At 40.8% G+C, this 16,234-nt stretch overlaps 2 protein-coding genes across 2 annotated transcripts in view; both read left to right on the top strand.

Moving 5' to 3' along the window:
- Positions 1-3,537: 3,537 nt before the first annotated feature.
- Positions 3,538-4,086, top strand: LOC149540610 (uncharacterized). Its single transcript, XM_089802719.1, has 2 exons — positions 3,538-3,752; positions 3,918-4,086. Exons 1-2 carry the CDS (start codon positions 3,538-3,540, stop codon positions 4,084-4,086), a joined length of 384 nt encoding a protein of 127 aa, XP_089658845.1.
- Positions 4,087-6,469: 2,383 nt separating this feature from the next.
- The window catches only part of LOC149540609 (N-terminal nucleophile aminohydrolases (Ntn hydrolases) superfamily protein), an 84,592-nt gene continuing 74,827 nt past the window's right edge, over positions 6,470-16,234 (top strand). Inside the window, exons 1-2 of the mRNA XM_089801701.1 lie at positions 6,470-6,630; positions 6,793-6,943. Coding sequence (XP_089657827.1) covers positions 6,532-6,630; positions 6,793-6,943 — 250 coding nt within the window. The 5' untranslated portion in view covers positions 6,470-6,531. The remainder of the gene's footprint in view (positions 6,631-6,792; positions 6,944-16,234) is intronic.

The raw sequence follows: 16,234 nt of genomic DNA, 5'->3' as shown, positions 1-16,234 counted from the left end.
CATTCATTTGAAAGATTGAAATGTCTAAGGAAGCTCCATAGTGGACCCAAGTAGACTACTTCGAGTAAGATTCCACACAAATACATAACCGTCAAGCCTCTTCTTAAGAACCGCTTTTGTCGTATGCTCCTGAAATAACTGGGCTTCCTATAGTGAACATATTCTTGCCTTGGGTTTTGGCTCTGATAGCGAGGATTGGGTTTTCGCTCTACTAGGGTTTCTTGCCTCATGCGATCTTTCTGTTCTCTTGAGTACGTCTCTTCGTTTGAACTTGCCTTCTCTAGGCAACACTTGGCATACCACATTTATTGTGGGAGTCTTTAGGCCTTTTTATTATGGCTCCGGCCAGTGGTGACCAAGTTGTTTCTGGTGTGCACGCTACTGCTTTGGACTGCCATGGTGTCGCCTTCGAACAAATGCCTGTGCAAGTTTGTCCCAAAGGTCTTTCACAAGGTAATCCTAATATTATCTTTCCTTTGCAAGAATTTGATGCTGCATGTGACTGGTTAGAGCACCACACCTTGATAGGGTATTTTGTGGGTCGGACCCTTCCTGAAGCTATGCTCAAAGAATGGGTTAACAAGTGTTGGACCCCTCATGGGGTCCGCCTTGATGCTGTGCAAAACCTTAGAGAATGGGTTAACAAGTGTTGGACCCCTCATGGAGTCCGCCTTGATGTTGTGCAAAACCTTACCAAAGGTTTTTTTATTTCGCTTTGCCAATCTGTCACAAGTAGAGGCAGTTTTCACTAATGGCCCTTGGTCTGTCTGTTCTTCTCTGTTTGTTTTCCAAAAATGGTCCCGAGACTTTACTGTCTCGGATGATAAAAAGCTTAGGGTTCCTGTGTGGGTTGAATTCCTAGGTTTACCCTTGCCATGTGGCATTTCATTGAGTCCATTGCCCAAACCCTTGGCAAAGTTGTCACCAAAGAGCCTGAGAAATTCTTTAACGCTCGCCCTCAGCATCACGTTTGCATCGAAGTTGATCTTTCCAAGGATCTTCGTGATTCCGTGAAAATACAGATTGGGGCGCAGACCTTCTCTCAGAAGGTGCTTTACCTAAACCTTCCTAACACCTGTTATAGATGCGAGTCGGTGGAACACAAGATTCGAGATTGCCCCTTGGTTACCCCCAGGGCAAAACCCACGCTTAAAGATGCGCCTGTCAAACAAGCCGAAGGGAAAAAAGAAGATTGGGTTACTGTTGGATGTAAGGGCAAGGTTGCCTTGGCCCCTTTGCCACCCAAACAATCTTACACGACGGTTGCCGCTATTCCTCCTATTCCCACAAGAGGGTCTACACCAGCTAACGTGGGGACGCATGTGGCTTCGACAGTTCCTCCTCTAGGGGTTTTGTAGGTTTCAAACCCTGCTAGCACACAGGGGATCAAGGCCGCCGCTAGGGCTTCTTCCTTGGTTGGGGCCCACACTCCTCTTGCGGTCTCTTCCATTAGACCACCAACAACATGACATTCTCGTAGTCCTCCTAGACATGCAGAGGTACTAGAGATAAAGCGTTAGGTTGTAAGTTTAGAGGATTTCCCATCTGACTTTCACCTAGCTTCTACCTTCTTGCAAAATAGCTACTCCTCTCTCAAGGACGAGGATGACATGGAAGAGTTATCATGAACTGCCTTTCATGGAATGTTCGAGGTCTTATAGACCTCACCAGAAAGTACTATGTCCAGGATACCCGTCACATACTTGGTAATTTAGATTTTTTGTGTCTACAAGAAGTTAAGATCTCTAGTTTCATGCTTGTTGCTGCATGTCACGTCATTTGGTAGGATGACATTATGTTTTTCTTGCAACATGATGCTGGCCAAGGTGGTGTAGTTACTCTCCTGTCACCTCGCCTTCATTCTGCTATTATTTCACACGGTTCTAACCCTTCACATATAATTGTTTGGCTTTTACTTTCCATTAACAATCACACTTTTGGAGTCATTAATGTTTATGCTTCCAATGACGCTGTTGAAAGAGCCCAGTTGTGGGCCTGGCTAGCTGACAATTTGCCTCCAGCTACTTGGGTCATGTGTGGGGACTTCAATATGGTTGAAGTGACCTCTGACAAAGAAGGCATTCTAACTTTTTGATTGACAGCTGGGGAAAGAGCAGCCTGGTACTACATGTGTAATAAATTGGGCCTGTTTGATCCCAACACTAACCGCCACCAGAGTAGTGGGGTCTGACACACTTGGTCCAACTTTCAAGTTGGCCCAGATTGTATATTAAAATGTCTTGATCGTGCCATGATCTCTGTGCAATCTTTTTTCTCCTTTTCTGAGGATCAAGATTTGCCTATCATTCCCCTGTCAGATGTCACTTTATCTGACCACTATCCCATTTATTTTGGCATTACTTGGCAAACAGCTGTCCCCAAGGTAGCTAAGTCCCAGTTTTTTCTCAACACGTCAGTGCTGATGCATGCTTCCACCATCGCACATATCCTACATGTCTGAAATTTGGAGCCATGTCCACATTCTCAAAGGGGATGGATTCAATGGTGGAATGATGCCATTGCCAGAACTAAGTGATTCTTGTGCATCTATGGGCATCGAGTCATCATATTCCGAAAAAGGGCTTATGTAGCTAACATCCTTGCCCTCACGAAAGCTTATGAGGCTCTCACTCTCAACCCCTTTGATGCGGATCTGCAAGTTCAGCTTGCCAAGCTTCAACATGACAAGCAAGTTGCTGACAACTATGCTGCCCATGGAGCTCAACTTAAGGCCCGTCTCCACTGGTTGGAGGTTGGTGACAAAGCCTCAAAGGAATTTTTTCATGCTCTTCGTGCCTGTCATACCAAAGTTGGGATTCAAAAACTTAAATAGGGCATGACTGTTCTGTCCAGTCTCCACGACATCCTGCAAGCATTCGTTCATCATAATGAGAACGTCTTTGCTTTGTAGGGAAATTTGGTTGCCCAAGAAGAAGCTCTCCGAAAATGCGTCTTTGTTACTCCAAACCGCCTTGCGAGGGAGCAATGAGCTTTCTATGAGCAACTTCTTTCCCTCAGCGATCTTAAAGAGGCTGCCTTTTCTATGGTAAATGACAAATCCCCTAGGTGTGATGGTTTCCCCTGTGAGTTTTACAAAACCTCTGGGAGCAAATTGGCCTTGATCTGCACAAAGTCTATCTTGAAGCATATCATTCTAAAAGCTTAGGAGCCATTATAAATAAAGGAAATATTAAATTTATACCTAAGGCTGGTGATCCGGAGGATATATGCAATTGGAGGCCCATCACCCTTTTAAATGTGGCTTATAAGATAATTGCCAAGGCACTCTCTCTCAAAATCAGGCACATGCTACCTCTAATTGTGCGGCCTGAGAAAACTGGCTTCATCAAATTCAGATACATTCTTGATAACATTATTGCTATCTGGGAAGGGATGGAATGGGCTCGCAAGTCCAAACAGAAGGCTATCTTTCTAAAGATAGATTTTGCCAAAGCTTATGACCACATTGAATGGCCCTTCATCCTAGCTATGCTCTAGGCTCTGGGATTTGGTCCCAACTTAATCCAATCCGTGGAGATGCTTTTTGGTGATGCTAATGCTTGCATTACCATTAATAATTTGCAGTCTGAGGCCTTTGGGCTCTTTCGCTCCATCAGGCAAGGTTGCCCTTTAGCTCCAGCGCTTTACTTTCTTGTTGCTAAAGGGTTTGGGTATCTGCTTGCTCATTCTATTTCCTCAGGACTGGTTCGTGGTATTGCCTTGCCTGATTCTACATCTCAGCTTGTCAATGGGCATTTTGCTGATGATTCCTTCCTTACTCTTCTTGAAGAGAAGGAAAGCATCAACAATGTGCTATCTTGTTTGGAAACTTTTTGTCAAGCCTCTGGCTCTGCCATTCAATGGCATAAAACGCTCTGCTACTGGCAGTCTTTTTCACTAGCTCCACCCTAGCTCAGCCAGTTTAAGTGGAAATGGGTCACTCACGGTGAAATTTTTCGCTTTCTTGGCATCCCTTTTGCCTCTCAAGCTTCACCTCTGGAGCTTTGGAATGTTGTCTTTGCTAAGATTGCAAAAAAGCTTGATTACTGGGTTACCAAGCCGCTCTCTCTTGCTGGTAAATTCTAGATTTGTTCTAAGATTCTGGTAGCCACCCATGTTTATTATTCTTCCCGCTGGGCTCCTTCCAAAGCTTCCTATCTTAAACTAGAACGCCTGCTCAGAGATTTCCTCTGGGCTTCTAGTCCCGATCATCATGGATTCCACAGAGTCGCTTGAGATTTTCGTTGCCTCCCAAAAGAATTTGGTGGCCTCGATTTGCTTTCCACTAAAAAACAAGGCCTTGCTCTTTGTGCCAAGTGGATCATTCGAGCTATTACTGGAGACGAAGCTTAGAAGATTCTGGTTTGCCATTGCATTTCTTCTGGCTTCCCTGTCAACAGACCTGCACGGAAGGGGATTGGTTTTCAAATCCTTCTCATCATGCGTGAACCTGTTGTCATATAGGGCTCATTTGTTATCAAGAGCATCTGGAAAGCTTGGGAGGCTATTAAGCCTTGGCTTCATTGGGTTGGGGATGACTTTCGTAATGGCCTCTCCTTGAATCAATAGAATATTTGGTGGTCTCCCTTGTTTGCCATTTAGGGTAATCCTCTTGCCAAGACCCAAGGTGCCAGTGCTCTTCGTTTTTTCAAACGTGGCATTAGAACTACCAAAGATCTCTTTTCCAGAGTCACTGTGAGTTTCAGGACTTGGGAAGACATGCAATTGCAGTACCGCCTTGTCCATTCAGATTGGCAGACTTTTGACCTATTGCTTTCCTCCATCCCTGTACACTTGGTGCACAAGGTGGGAATTTAGTCTGGTCGTCCTTGGTGGCATGACTGGAAGTGGTATCCTGACACTCCATTTGCCAACTACAAGCCCAATAAGGGATACCGATGGCTTTCGCCCCATATTCCGATGGTAGACACGCTCAACAAGAGATGGCATTTGTTGGGTGATGCGACGTACTCCCCTGCCCGCAGGTGGTTAATTATGTGGTGTTCCATGTTCACTAACAATCATGGCTTTTGGTGCAACGGCAAATGGGCCCTACAATTGGTATCAGAGCCTGGTTTTGGCTTGGTCATGGGTTCAAATCTCCCCGGTGCCTTTTCGACCCGCATAAGCACTTGGTATGTGCGTCGAGGGGGAGATTGTTGGGTGATGTGACGCGCTCCCTTGCCCACAGGTGGTTAATTATGTGGTGTTCCATGTTCACTAACAGTCATGGTTTTTGGTGCAACGACAAATGGGCCCTACAACATCTGCATTCTTCGCTCTCTCAATGGCGAAAATGCTTTAATACCATCTGGTGCACTATTATTGTGCCCAAGATCACCCACTTTGCTTGGTGCCTTGCCTTTCAAGGACTTCCCCTGGGGCCTCAGCTCAAGCATTTTGGGGTTCCTGATCCTAGGTGCCCCTTCTGTGGTCAGCCTGAGTCCTTTCTTCATATTTTCTGATTTTGTCAACGTGCGCAGAATTATTGGCATTGGATTCATGATTTTTTCAAGCCCTTTAGGCCCGAACCATTTTCATGACACATGATCTTACTAGGTGATTCCCCCAGAATTCCCATAAAATACTCCTAGATCTGGCATACATTCAGGATGGAATTTTTTTTTACTTTGTGGAAAGATAGAAATGCTGTTTTATTCACTCACAGCTTTTTGGATGTTAACATTGCAATGTACACTAAAGCTTGTATTTGTAACAATGTTATTATGCAGATACAAGTGCAAGCTAATAAAGTTGCACTGGAAGTTGCTCACCTACAGGAGCTGCTCAACCACTGGGGCAATGCTCTTTGCAATGTGGCTCGAGTACCTCTAGATGCCTCGGCAGACACCTTGACGCCTCATGGTCGCCGCCAGCGGCGCCACTCCTTAGGTCACCAATCACACACTCCGTGCTCGCAAGCTTCCCGCCACCACTCTCCCAGTGGTGGGGTTGGTAGCTAGAGGCGCTGCTCTGCCTCCCCACCCCTTGGTGGCTCTGGCTGGTCCCCGACTCCTCCTCCTAGCACTCATCGAGATAATACTGGCAAATGGCCCTGCCTGGTGCTGGTGATCTCTCCTCCGCGGCCTAAGGTCAAAGATGCGGAGGTTGCCACTGATCCCCCTACTGCTGCTGCTCCTGATGACGGCTAGTCTGTGCCCAGCCTGTCGCCCAATCCCACCAATGATTGGGGTTTTAATGACAAAGATGATCCTCCCCCCTCGGTTGGCACTATCTTGACAGTTTGAGGTTGCTATTTATATGTTTTTTTTTAATGAATAGTTGCTATTTCCGATTGTTGCCATGTGTTTAAATCCAGCGTAGGCCGTTTGAACTCTCTCGCGAGGTGATCTTGTATCCCCGACCCTTTTTTTTGAATTGTATTCTAAGTATATTTTTTAATAGAACAAAACTATTCATAAAAAAAACATATTCAAAAAGGCCACAAAAGATATATGCATTTATGTGTATCTCTATTCATTGACCTCACAAAGCATAAAAGCACAAAGATCACGGGTTGCTTCAGTGGCAATGCTAATGGCAGCTTCAGTGCCTCGTATCTGTACGATATTGTTCTCTCTGGTTCTGCTATGCACTACAGCGTACGCAACCGATACTACTTTTCCCCAGGCAAGTTCTCCAGAAGAGTTACCATGTGAAACGAATTCTCAAACTTCCATCTAGAATAAGAATCTGCTATTACCGACTGGGGAGATTTTTCAATTCAATTTATTCTTTGAATTAGCTTAGATGGATTTTCATTTCTTCGACGGTTGCGTGAAAAATTGGCAGGTTGAGAACAGTTATCCTATAGTGGTGAGCACATGGCCCTTCAAGGAAGCAGTTAGGGCAGCCTGGAATGCAGTGCAGAATGGGCTGTCTTCTGTAGATGCAGTCGTAGAAGGCTGTTCAGCTTGTGAAGATCTTGGTTGCGATGGCACCGGTAACCTTCAATTCTGAAACTCTACTCTTTATTTTTTTAAAATTGCAATTGCAATTGTCATGAGCAAGTTTTTTTTGAAGTTGCATAGGCTGATTGCGAGAGTTAGGGGATGTTGTAGTTTACAGTAGAGCTCTTTATATTCCTTTAGTGGCATTTTATGACTCGTGACTAAAATCAGAGGCATGAGGAGTTTGTCTCACTCTTGTTGGAGTACTATTCCCATTTTAAGGTATCTCTGGCAAACTTGTTGTTTCAGTAATGTGATGCATCATTCTATCTATGTTTTAGCTCTATTATTGCCTTTCCATACACGCTTAAGGTCTGACTAACTTAGAAACAGTGCTATGCTATCGATTTGTTGGTGGAAGAGTTTGTGTTTGAATATTTTGCAGGGTTCCTTTAAGAGGATCCGTTAATAGTGAACTCATGTGAGCAATATCCTCGTACTCTCGAGTTTACGGATCATTCAATTGTTCCTCGTACAGGGTGCCTGACTATTTAATCTTAACCTTTATAGAATGAAACATTTTGTTCCTCATCTTTTGCCTCAACATGCTATCATTCAAGGGAAGATGAATTTCTACAAGGAACTCTTAAATGCTAGCTAGAGACATCAGTTCATCTTTATCAGGCCTTACACCAATTGAGACAGCTATTGGGTTACCTATCATACACCCATGCTTGACCAAATCCAAGATAAATTTGTTTCCTTTTTGTTTAATAGAGTTTACTCAGCACAGAGCAGTCAGATTTGTTTCCTTTTCGTTTAATTGGGTCTACTTAGCGCTGAGAGTATTTGCATTATTATACACTCGTTGGGGTTTGGACTTGGCTATTGCAAGAGTAATGTATGTCCCTTTCCTGGATTGTCTTGTAATGTGCCGTAAATTCACAATATCCAAATGATTTAAGGAACACAATATAGTTAGAGATACATTTTTAATTTAGGAATAAGATGAGATAAGCTTTTCTTGGAACCCACAACAAAATTAGATAATATTATAATAATATAATCATAATACATGTAATACATCCATTTATATGTTTAAGAGGGAAATCCATTTATAGCACATGATTCTCATGGGCTTAAGCAAAATGAGGGTTGATATAGGGAGGACAAGATGAGGTGCCTTAATTATCCCTGGCCCTAGGTCCAGGAGTAGAAACTCTGCCCCTCTTGGCCTTTTGTAGTCTTAACCATGCTCATGAGGTGACATACCTCGGGAACCTGTGGACTGTTCTTTTTCATCACACAATCCTTTTCTCTTCTTATGGTCGAGAGTTACTTTCTTATTTACCTCAATATCTAGCTCGTACAGGCTTGGAGGGAAGATTGCATTTGTGTACCCTAAATTTGACCCAAGGACCAAGTGTAAAACCTCTGCCCCCCTTGGCCTCATTCGGTCCTTCACTGATCTTATGAGGTGGTGTACCTAGTGAGGTCTCACTCTTTCCCCTCCTTGCACTTCCTTCCCTTCCCTTGTATGGTTGAATATTGTAGGTGTATGGTTTTGCCAATTGTATGGATATAAATATACATTTATGTTGCATATTTCTATTATATGCATATAGATATATTAAAGTCTGCAAATTATATAGACATTCACATCTATTCAATTACACACAAGAATTACAATTATTCCTTCATATCACGATGACTGAAGATATTATTATTACAAGTTGATCTGCTGCTGTTCGATGGTTATCTCTGTTTCTTATTTTCTGTATCTCTGCTGCTGCTTCTGCTGTTTGTGTTTTTCTTCTGCTACTGATTAACCTGCTCTTATTAATGTTTCTGAGATTGATCTCTTCTTATTTAATCTGATTAATCTCTTTTCTGTGTGTCTGCTGCCCAATCCCAGGCAGATGTAGAGAAATTAGATTCTTAATTATCCCTGCTGTTGAATTCTATTCCTGAACTCCCACTTTAACCTCTATTTATGCCCCTTTGCGTCCCTTAACCAAAAGAGGTGGCTCTCCTAGAAGGGTCGCCCACCATTGAGTTATTATTTAATACTCTCATGAGAGGTGCTGCTCAAGGTAGGGTTGGCCTGCAATCCAGTCTAATTAATATCATCATCTCTTCCAATCATAATTGCTACCTACTATATATTAATTTCTGTCTTGTGATAACCAGGAGTCAACCATCTTAATTAAACATAATGTATTTTGTATTTCATGTTATGTGTTTTCTACATTATAAAGAGGGGCTCCAAAATAAGGAAGGCCGGCATCATATCCATGTTCTTCTTAAAACAAGGTGCTGCCGTAGTTTGGATAATGCCTTGGGTTTTAGTCGGCCCTTAATTTAATTGTTATCCTTCAATCTTTGGTTGACCCTAGCATAATTTCTATAATTGCTACAATATATGTTTTCAAAAAACTCTATTTTATCTTTGCAAAGGCTGCGATCTCATATATTCGCAGGGACTATGACAAGTAAGTGCTCCAACTTAGCACTAGATTGCAGCTGAACACAAATCAAATTTGGCATAGTTCTGTAAGAAGGTACACCTTAATTAATTATTTGATCATTTCCATTGAACTCACCTTATGGCAGGTATAATCACTGCTCCTATCCAATCAGCAGCTGCATGTGATTCCTGAATGTTGTTAACAACTTTGAATTTGAATTTTTAGTTACATCTTTTTTTCATTTTTGATGTACATATGTTTCAAGACATGCACAAAGCCAAATTATCATTTTTGAGATCCTTGCTCCATAGTTCTCTGATTCTACCTGTTGTGAGGTTTTAACACCATCGCCCTATTGCAAATGGCCCCCCCTCTCTTTGCTTTGGCTGTGAGTAGTCTTTGGGATAGCATGGCAGCATTTAAAGGTCATAGAGGCATGTTAAGGTCTTGTAGTTGACAGGGAGTTGTTAGGTGCAAGTTGCTCTCTATACTTAGGTGAAGTTGGATATAAAATTGTTGATTAAGCTTGGGCATATTCTTGAATTGGGTTAAGTGTTGTTGGATTATAAAGAGAGTGAATATTGGACTATGATCTAGCATGTTGATATTCCAGCTCTTAGGCAAAATCTGATCAAGGAAGGAGAATTTAGATGTGAATGGTTGAGTGCAATATGGGTGAACAAGTAATGGATTCAATTCAAGTGCTGATAATGTTCGACTAACCGCCGAAGTTCCCCTTTGGGATTCGTGACATGGTTTAACTGTCTCCTGTGTTCTATAAGTCAAGTGGTTGTATCGAGCATTAACAGGTCGATCTTTTGGTGCAATGGCAACCCCACTCTAACAAGTGGTCTCAGAGCTTGGTCACAGGTTCAAATCTCCTCGGGTAATGCTGAGGGGGTATTGTTGGACTAACCGCCAACATTCCCCTTTGGGATTCATGACATGGTTTAACCACCTCCTGTGTTCTATAAGTCTAGTGGTTGTATCGGCATTAATAGGTTGATCTTTTGGTGCAATGACAACTCTAGCTTGTAACAGATAAAACTAACGGCAAGCCTTAGGACAAGATGAAATGTGAATTGCACAAGCTAAAAGTCTGATTGCTACAAGTTGCATTTTTGACACTTAGTGAAATCTTGAGCTCAACTTCTAAGCACTCTTCACCCAAGGGTTGATAGGAGCCCCACAGTTGAGCAATTTTCACTCAAGTCATGATGATTCAAGCCCAGAGATCATGCAAATTCTGCCTTGGTGTTTTGAAGGTGCACTACATAGACATTTTCTGCCCAGCACATACATGGGCACCAACAGCTATGGGAATTTGATTTGCACCTTGAAGTGGTCGAGCCCTACTAGAGGGCAAATTCCAAAAGTCCTTCAAATCCAAGGATTGGGCAAAATCTGAAATTGTTTGAGCCTACGAACTGCAATTTCCAAAAATCCTAAGAGCCCAACAAGTGGGCAAATTCCAAATTTCATGTTGCCCAAGTAGATGACAATTTCTGAAAAACATGATTTGCAATTGAAATTCAATGAAAGAGGGGGCTGATCGAGTTAGTAGTGAGGCAGGGGTAAGTCGAAATTCAATAAATCAAGATAAGGTCGCCTTTATAATAGCTTAACAAATTGTAATTAAATTGTAATCTTAAATCAGGTCGGCCGACCTAGTGGGACATGTCTTTTGCTCCAAGCACTTATATAGGGGAGATCTAGATGGTCATTTCAACCACAAAAACAATCTGATCAAACAAACATAAATCGAGCAGGTTGAGGCTATAAGCCAGAAAATTTTACATTAGAAGTTAATTTTGGAGAATACATCAACTCAGAATTTATGAAGGAAAATCAGATCTAGAGAGTGCAAAATTGCAGGTCTGTTGGAAAATTAGAAATATCTAAAGGGTTTTGATTTTGGTTTACATTCGTTATCATGAATTTAATGCCAAGTCTCTTCCTGTTTTGCTAGGTGAAATGGAGATGGGAATGCTCAAGTATGGGATGGCAACATCAAAGGAGGTTCAAGTGAAGGTGTGCTTTCATTTGATGATTTCAAACAAGGCAATGACAGAGAAGGGCAGCAATGTCAAGGATAATGTGGAAACTTTAAGCCTCAACAAGTTGTAGGTGGTTCCTCAAGAAGACAAAGACGATGGTATTTGAGATTGAAGGTCAAACTGAAGATGTAAATCCAAGTTCAAATTCAAGTTATCAAGGTGGAGTTCAAAGAACCAGTTGTACAATGAGAATGAAGAAGTTAACAATTGAAGAAAAATCATCACAAAATTGAATTTCCTTCGGAAATCCAAGTTCTTCTGGATTGATCCAACTATCATTTCTAAAGATCAAGGTTTAAGACATCAAGATTTCAAGTACAAGCAATTTCAAATCATGTCAGTGGGAAGATTCATGAAGATGAAGCAATTTGGAAATATGTGCCATTGTAATCAATCAAAGATTGAAAAATCTCGAGTATCAAGAGACATTGGTAGAGATGCAGAGACTTCTTTATGGCGATGGAGAAGAAATTGATGAAGTTATTTATTTTTGACCAATCAAAAGGCTTCACACGTGTCCAAGTTCATTAAGTTAAATCATTCAAAGTGTACATGTAGAGTCCACTTACTATTTCTACCTAACTAATTTTCTATTGGCCCATAAATTGGTGCTCAATTGTAACCCGATGACAATAAATGCTTGTAGCTGGTAGTTGAATTAGGGTTATGTTGTGACAATGTAATGTCCCCATTTTTAGTAGGTTCTTGCATTTGGCCAGGTTAGTTCACCATCTTGAGCCTAGTAAGGTAACAGTGGAATTTGAGGGTCTCAGTTGTGTGGTTATAGGCTTTCTAGCAACCTACGGTGTGTTTTGGCTCTGTTATAGTAAGTCAATTTGTTGGTTTCGATGAGCTTGGTTGAGTTAGAGGAGTTGGGTGATGCTCTCAGTTTTTATTTAGGGCTTCTAGTTTTAGCTCCAAGAATCTTGGAAGGAGCATCTATTTATAGTAAGTCACCTCGTTAAGTTCATTCATCATCTTTCATCACTAGGATCACTTTGTTATTGTTAGATTTCGATTCTGATGCTTCTTCAACTGTTTTTGCAAGATGAGTGAATTATTATTATTCATTTAAAACGCTAAGGTTGCTATTTTTGTTGGTGTTGTTTGATGGTCACCTCAGTATCATAGCTCTTGGAACCGGGATGAAAAGTTTTAAATCATGGGAACAATTATTAGTGGCCTTACATGTCAGAATATTAAGTTATGGTGAAAAAAGGTCATTTTCGGAACCAAAAACAATTAATAAATTAGATTATAATGACACTTTATTATAGTTTAATGTTGTGTGTGGGAAGCTTCTTAAGTGAAGTTCATTTGGGAAACTTTGTGCCATTTGGAGATTATAAATATGAGCCCATTTGACGAGTAAAGCATCCGATTATTTGTTTATTTCTTTGCTTGTTGTCTTTGTGACAATTCTGAGTTTGTGGTTTTGTGCCCTTGCTGAAGTATAAGGGTTAGATTTTGAGTTTATCTTGCAATGTGCTATTGAGGTAATAATTGCTTCTCTACTGTATCTATTCTTATTGAGAAGTTGATTGAACAAGTGCTGAAGACTAGATTCTGGAGAACGGATTGAAGGCTGAATTATTAATTTAATGCTTCTATGTCTTGGGTGGAAGTTCAATCTGAGTGTTAGAGGGCTGCCATTTCACTATAGGGCAACAGTTTATCAATTGTAGGGTCATGTTCAACTAAGGAGGGTTTGTGTGACATTTCTGAGGAGCTGTGCTACAATTTTCAAGAGCTGCGTTCAATTTATATGGACTGCGATATATATTATTGGGGCTGCTGTAGATTCACGTTGGACTGCAAATTAAAAGTCAAAGCCAATCTATATTTCTAGGTTCTTGGCATTTTAATATAGTATTGTTGCTACTGTTTGTTTGAAACATTGTTGGTAATGAATTAAGCTAGAGAAAATCCTTTGTCTTTCATAATTATATAATTGCATAGTTTGTAGGGCATTATAATGAATTAATGTTGGCATTCATACAAACTTCTTAGTATTAAATTGATATGAAATTGTAAGTGCCCAATTGCATTCTCCAGTATAATTTCGAAAATCAAATTATCAAATTTGCAACAATAACAGTAAACATTGCCAAATGTTTGACGAAATGGTAGACTATTGATTAGCAAAGGAAAATTAATGATTGTTAAGGAAATAGCTAGTTGGGGTTATTACAGTGGTATTATAGCTTGCTTGCAAAGTGTTTGACGAAATGTCAAACAATTGAATTATAAAAGAATTTGGTGTATGTCGAAGTTGTAACCGGTTGGGTTATTACAAACAATCTTGGCTATTGATCTCAAGTTAACCTTGGCTATTCATTGTATTTTTGGCAACTGTAAAAGGCAAAAGCCTTAACAGTAGTAACTTGTTAGATTGGAATTAGATTAGCTAAAGTAGGGAAGGAGAGGCTTGGAGAGATTGACGTTATAATATTGCTATATTTATTCCTAATTTGTTGTTATTATGGTGAATACTTATGAATTTTTTGAGTATTGCATGGTTTCTACTTTTCCTCAAAGTAGGATTTTATTCATGTTGAGTAGAAGTAGTTGAGTAGATAAATAGAAGATATTGTTGTTGGTGAATTATGGTAAAACTTATGTTCTTACCTTTTGCTTCTCATTGATTGTAGGTAACAGTGTAAGGTTGGCCTGCACTAATTGCAAGCACTTAACTTCAGTTGGAAACGTTCATTTAGATTAGAAGATCATTGCGTATTTGAATGAGTATTGACAATATGAAAATCATTCACATCCTTAAAAGATTGCACACTACTTTGTGTAGTTGATTTGGTGAAGCAAGGATTGGTTTAATTTCATCTCACCATCAATTGTTTATTGCATTGTTGGAGTTAGATTAGATTTTCTAAACCCTTTGCAGTTTGTTTTATTAGTAGTTGAAGAGCCATCAATGTCACATCTTTGTCATTTGAAGAAGTTGATATGTCATCTATTGAATGAATAACATAAGTCCCCACGGAGTTACTAGCGAACCACATCATAAACAACAAGAATAGGAACCTTGGTGTTGTCGGCAAAAGTGTGTTTTGCCATCGAGATTAGTAAAACATGTGTTAAGGGTGTTAGTAACCGAAGGGTGTTCTGTTATGACATGATGGCTGGGTCGTATTCCTTTGGGATCTTTATGTACACTCTCCATTGGGAGAGAGGATTCATTCAGTATTAGGCATTGCTATCTATCTTATGTATTGGCGTATGATGTACTTGAAGCATTCAAGCATTAATGAAATACATATTTGGTTCCTGAAGCATTAAATGTATTTCCGTGTTATGTCTTATATCTTGTTACTGTAGTATGCATCAATCTAGTTTATCGTAGGCGATAAACTTTTGGCATCATTGCCAACTGGACCTGGGAAGGCAATGCAGTGAATGGCATACACAGAATAAATGGGAATACCATTACCAAAGAATATCATAACTAATAAAGACAGAGTGACGAAGTTGTTTTAAGGCGAGCACAATCTCATAGAAAACTTCTAGGAGAATGTCATAACTAATGAAGACAGAGTGATAGAGTTGTTTGAAGGCGGGCACAATCTCATAGAAAATTTCCAAATAATATTTCGAGTGTCAATTGAAATGTTTGTATGAAGAGAAGCCATATGTGCAGAAGTTGCTGAGGATGCCGTTTGGGATGCCTTGAATGTGAGTCCCATTGTAAACAGACTCTTGCACAAGTTCCCCCAATTGTTCCTGCAAACATTCCTTGCACAAGCAAGGTGAAGGAAGGAAACTGAGAGGGAGCAATGCTGACAACAAACCCTGAGAAACTTTGTCGATCATAACCCTCAGGAAGAAGAGGAACAATATGGGACCTAGCGAAGGTCCTACTCATGAGCCTTAGGCCTTGGGAGTGTTGAAGGAAAAGAGCATTAAAAACTCTGTAACGGTCACATAGACAACTCATGAAGTATGAAGATTATAAATAAATAAGAAGTGTTCTTTGTTATCTATGATGTTTTCGTAGAATTGATGCCAAACCAATTAAATAAGGATAGAAATAGAAAAGAGCAAAATGATGTTATACACACCACACATTAGGCTTTAATCCTCGTGCAACAAGTTGAACAGAGGCAAAGGCTTAGGAAAATCACCATAAGGGACCACAATGGTGTCATGGAGGGTGACCATGGTGCCACGGGAAGTGTAGTGGCCGACGGGGAATACGGTTTGCCTGATCGTCGGTGGGTGAGAAGTAGTGAGGACTTAATAGAAGAAACATAACAATGATTAAGTTGGGCTGAGGAAATGAGGGAGGAGTTCATAAATTTGTCTCACACACCACGGGTGGAAAATCGGTGCAGGAGTGAAGACGAAGCCAATGTGACTAGAGGTGTTAAAGTAGCACGATTGCGGGGTAATTGAGAGACTTAATTTGTGCCTCACACTGATCGAGTGAGTACAGTTTGGTAACCAAACCCTATTTTCAGAACCTAACACACCACAGTGCAACGCAGGTGCACAGGCACAGACACAGACCTCGCACAGGGTATAACAAAACAACCAATACAACCCATTGTAACAATGCAACATGCACCAACTATGGTAGGATAGAAGCAAAAACTGCCTAAATTCGTAGGTGATGGTACATAAGACTCTGTGTGATACTTTAAAACATGTGAGACTATATGGATGACCAATGGCGTGACAGATCAGGATGATTGGGTGCAACAATTCCCAGCCACTCTAAGGGGAGTAGCGACGATTTGGTTCTTTGATATCGATCAGACGAAGATAGCCACATGGGTGAATCCAAAGGAGTTTCAGGTAGAGTTCT

The sequence above is a fragment of the Cupressus sempervirens genome, chromosome 9, assembly GCF_028749045.1.
Source record: "Cupressus sempervirens isolate cs-2001-9-10 chromosome 9, ASM2874904v1, whole genome shotgun sequence".
Classification (NCBI taxonomy): domain Eukaryota; kingdom Viridiplantae; phylum Streptophyta; class Pinopsida; order Cupressales; family Cupressaceae; genus Cupressus; species Cupressus sempervirens.
This window is presented reverse-complemented; position numbering and strand designations above follow the sequence as displayed.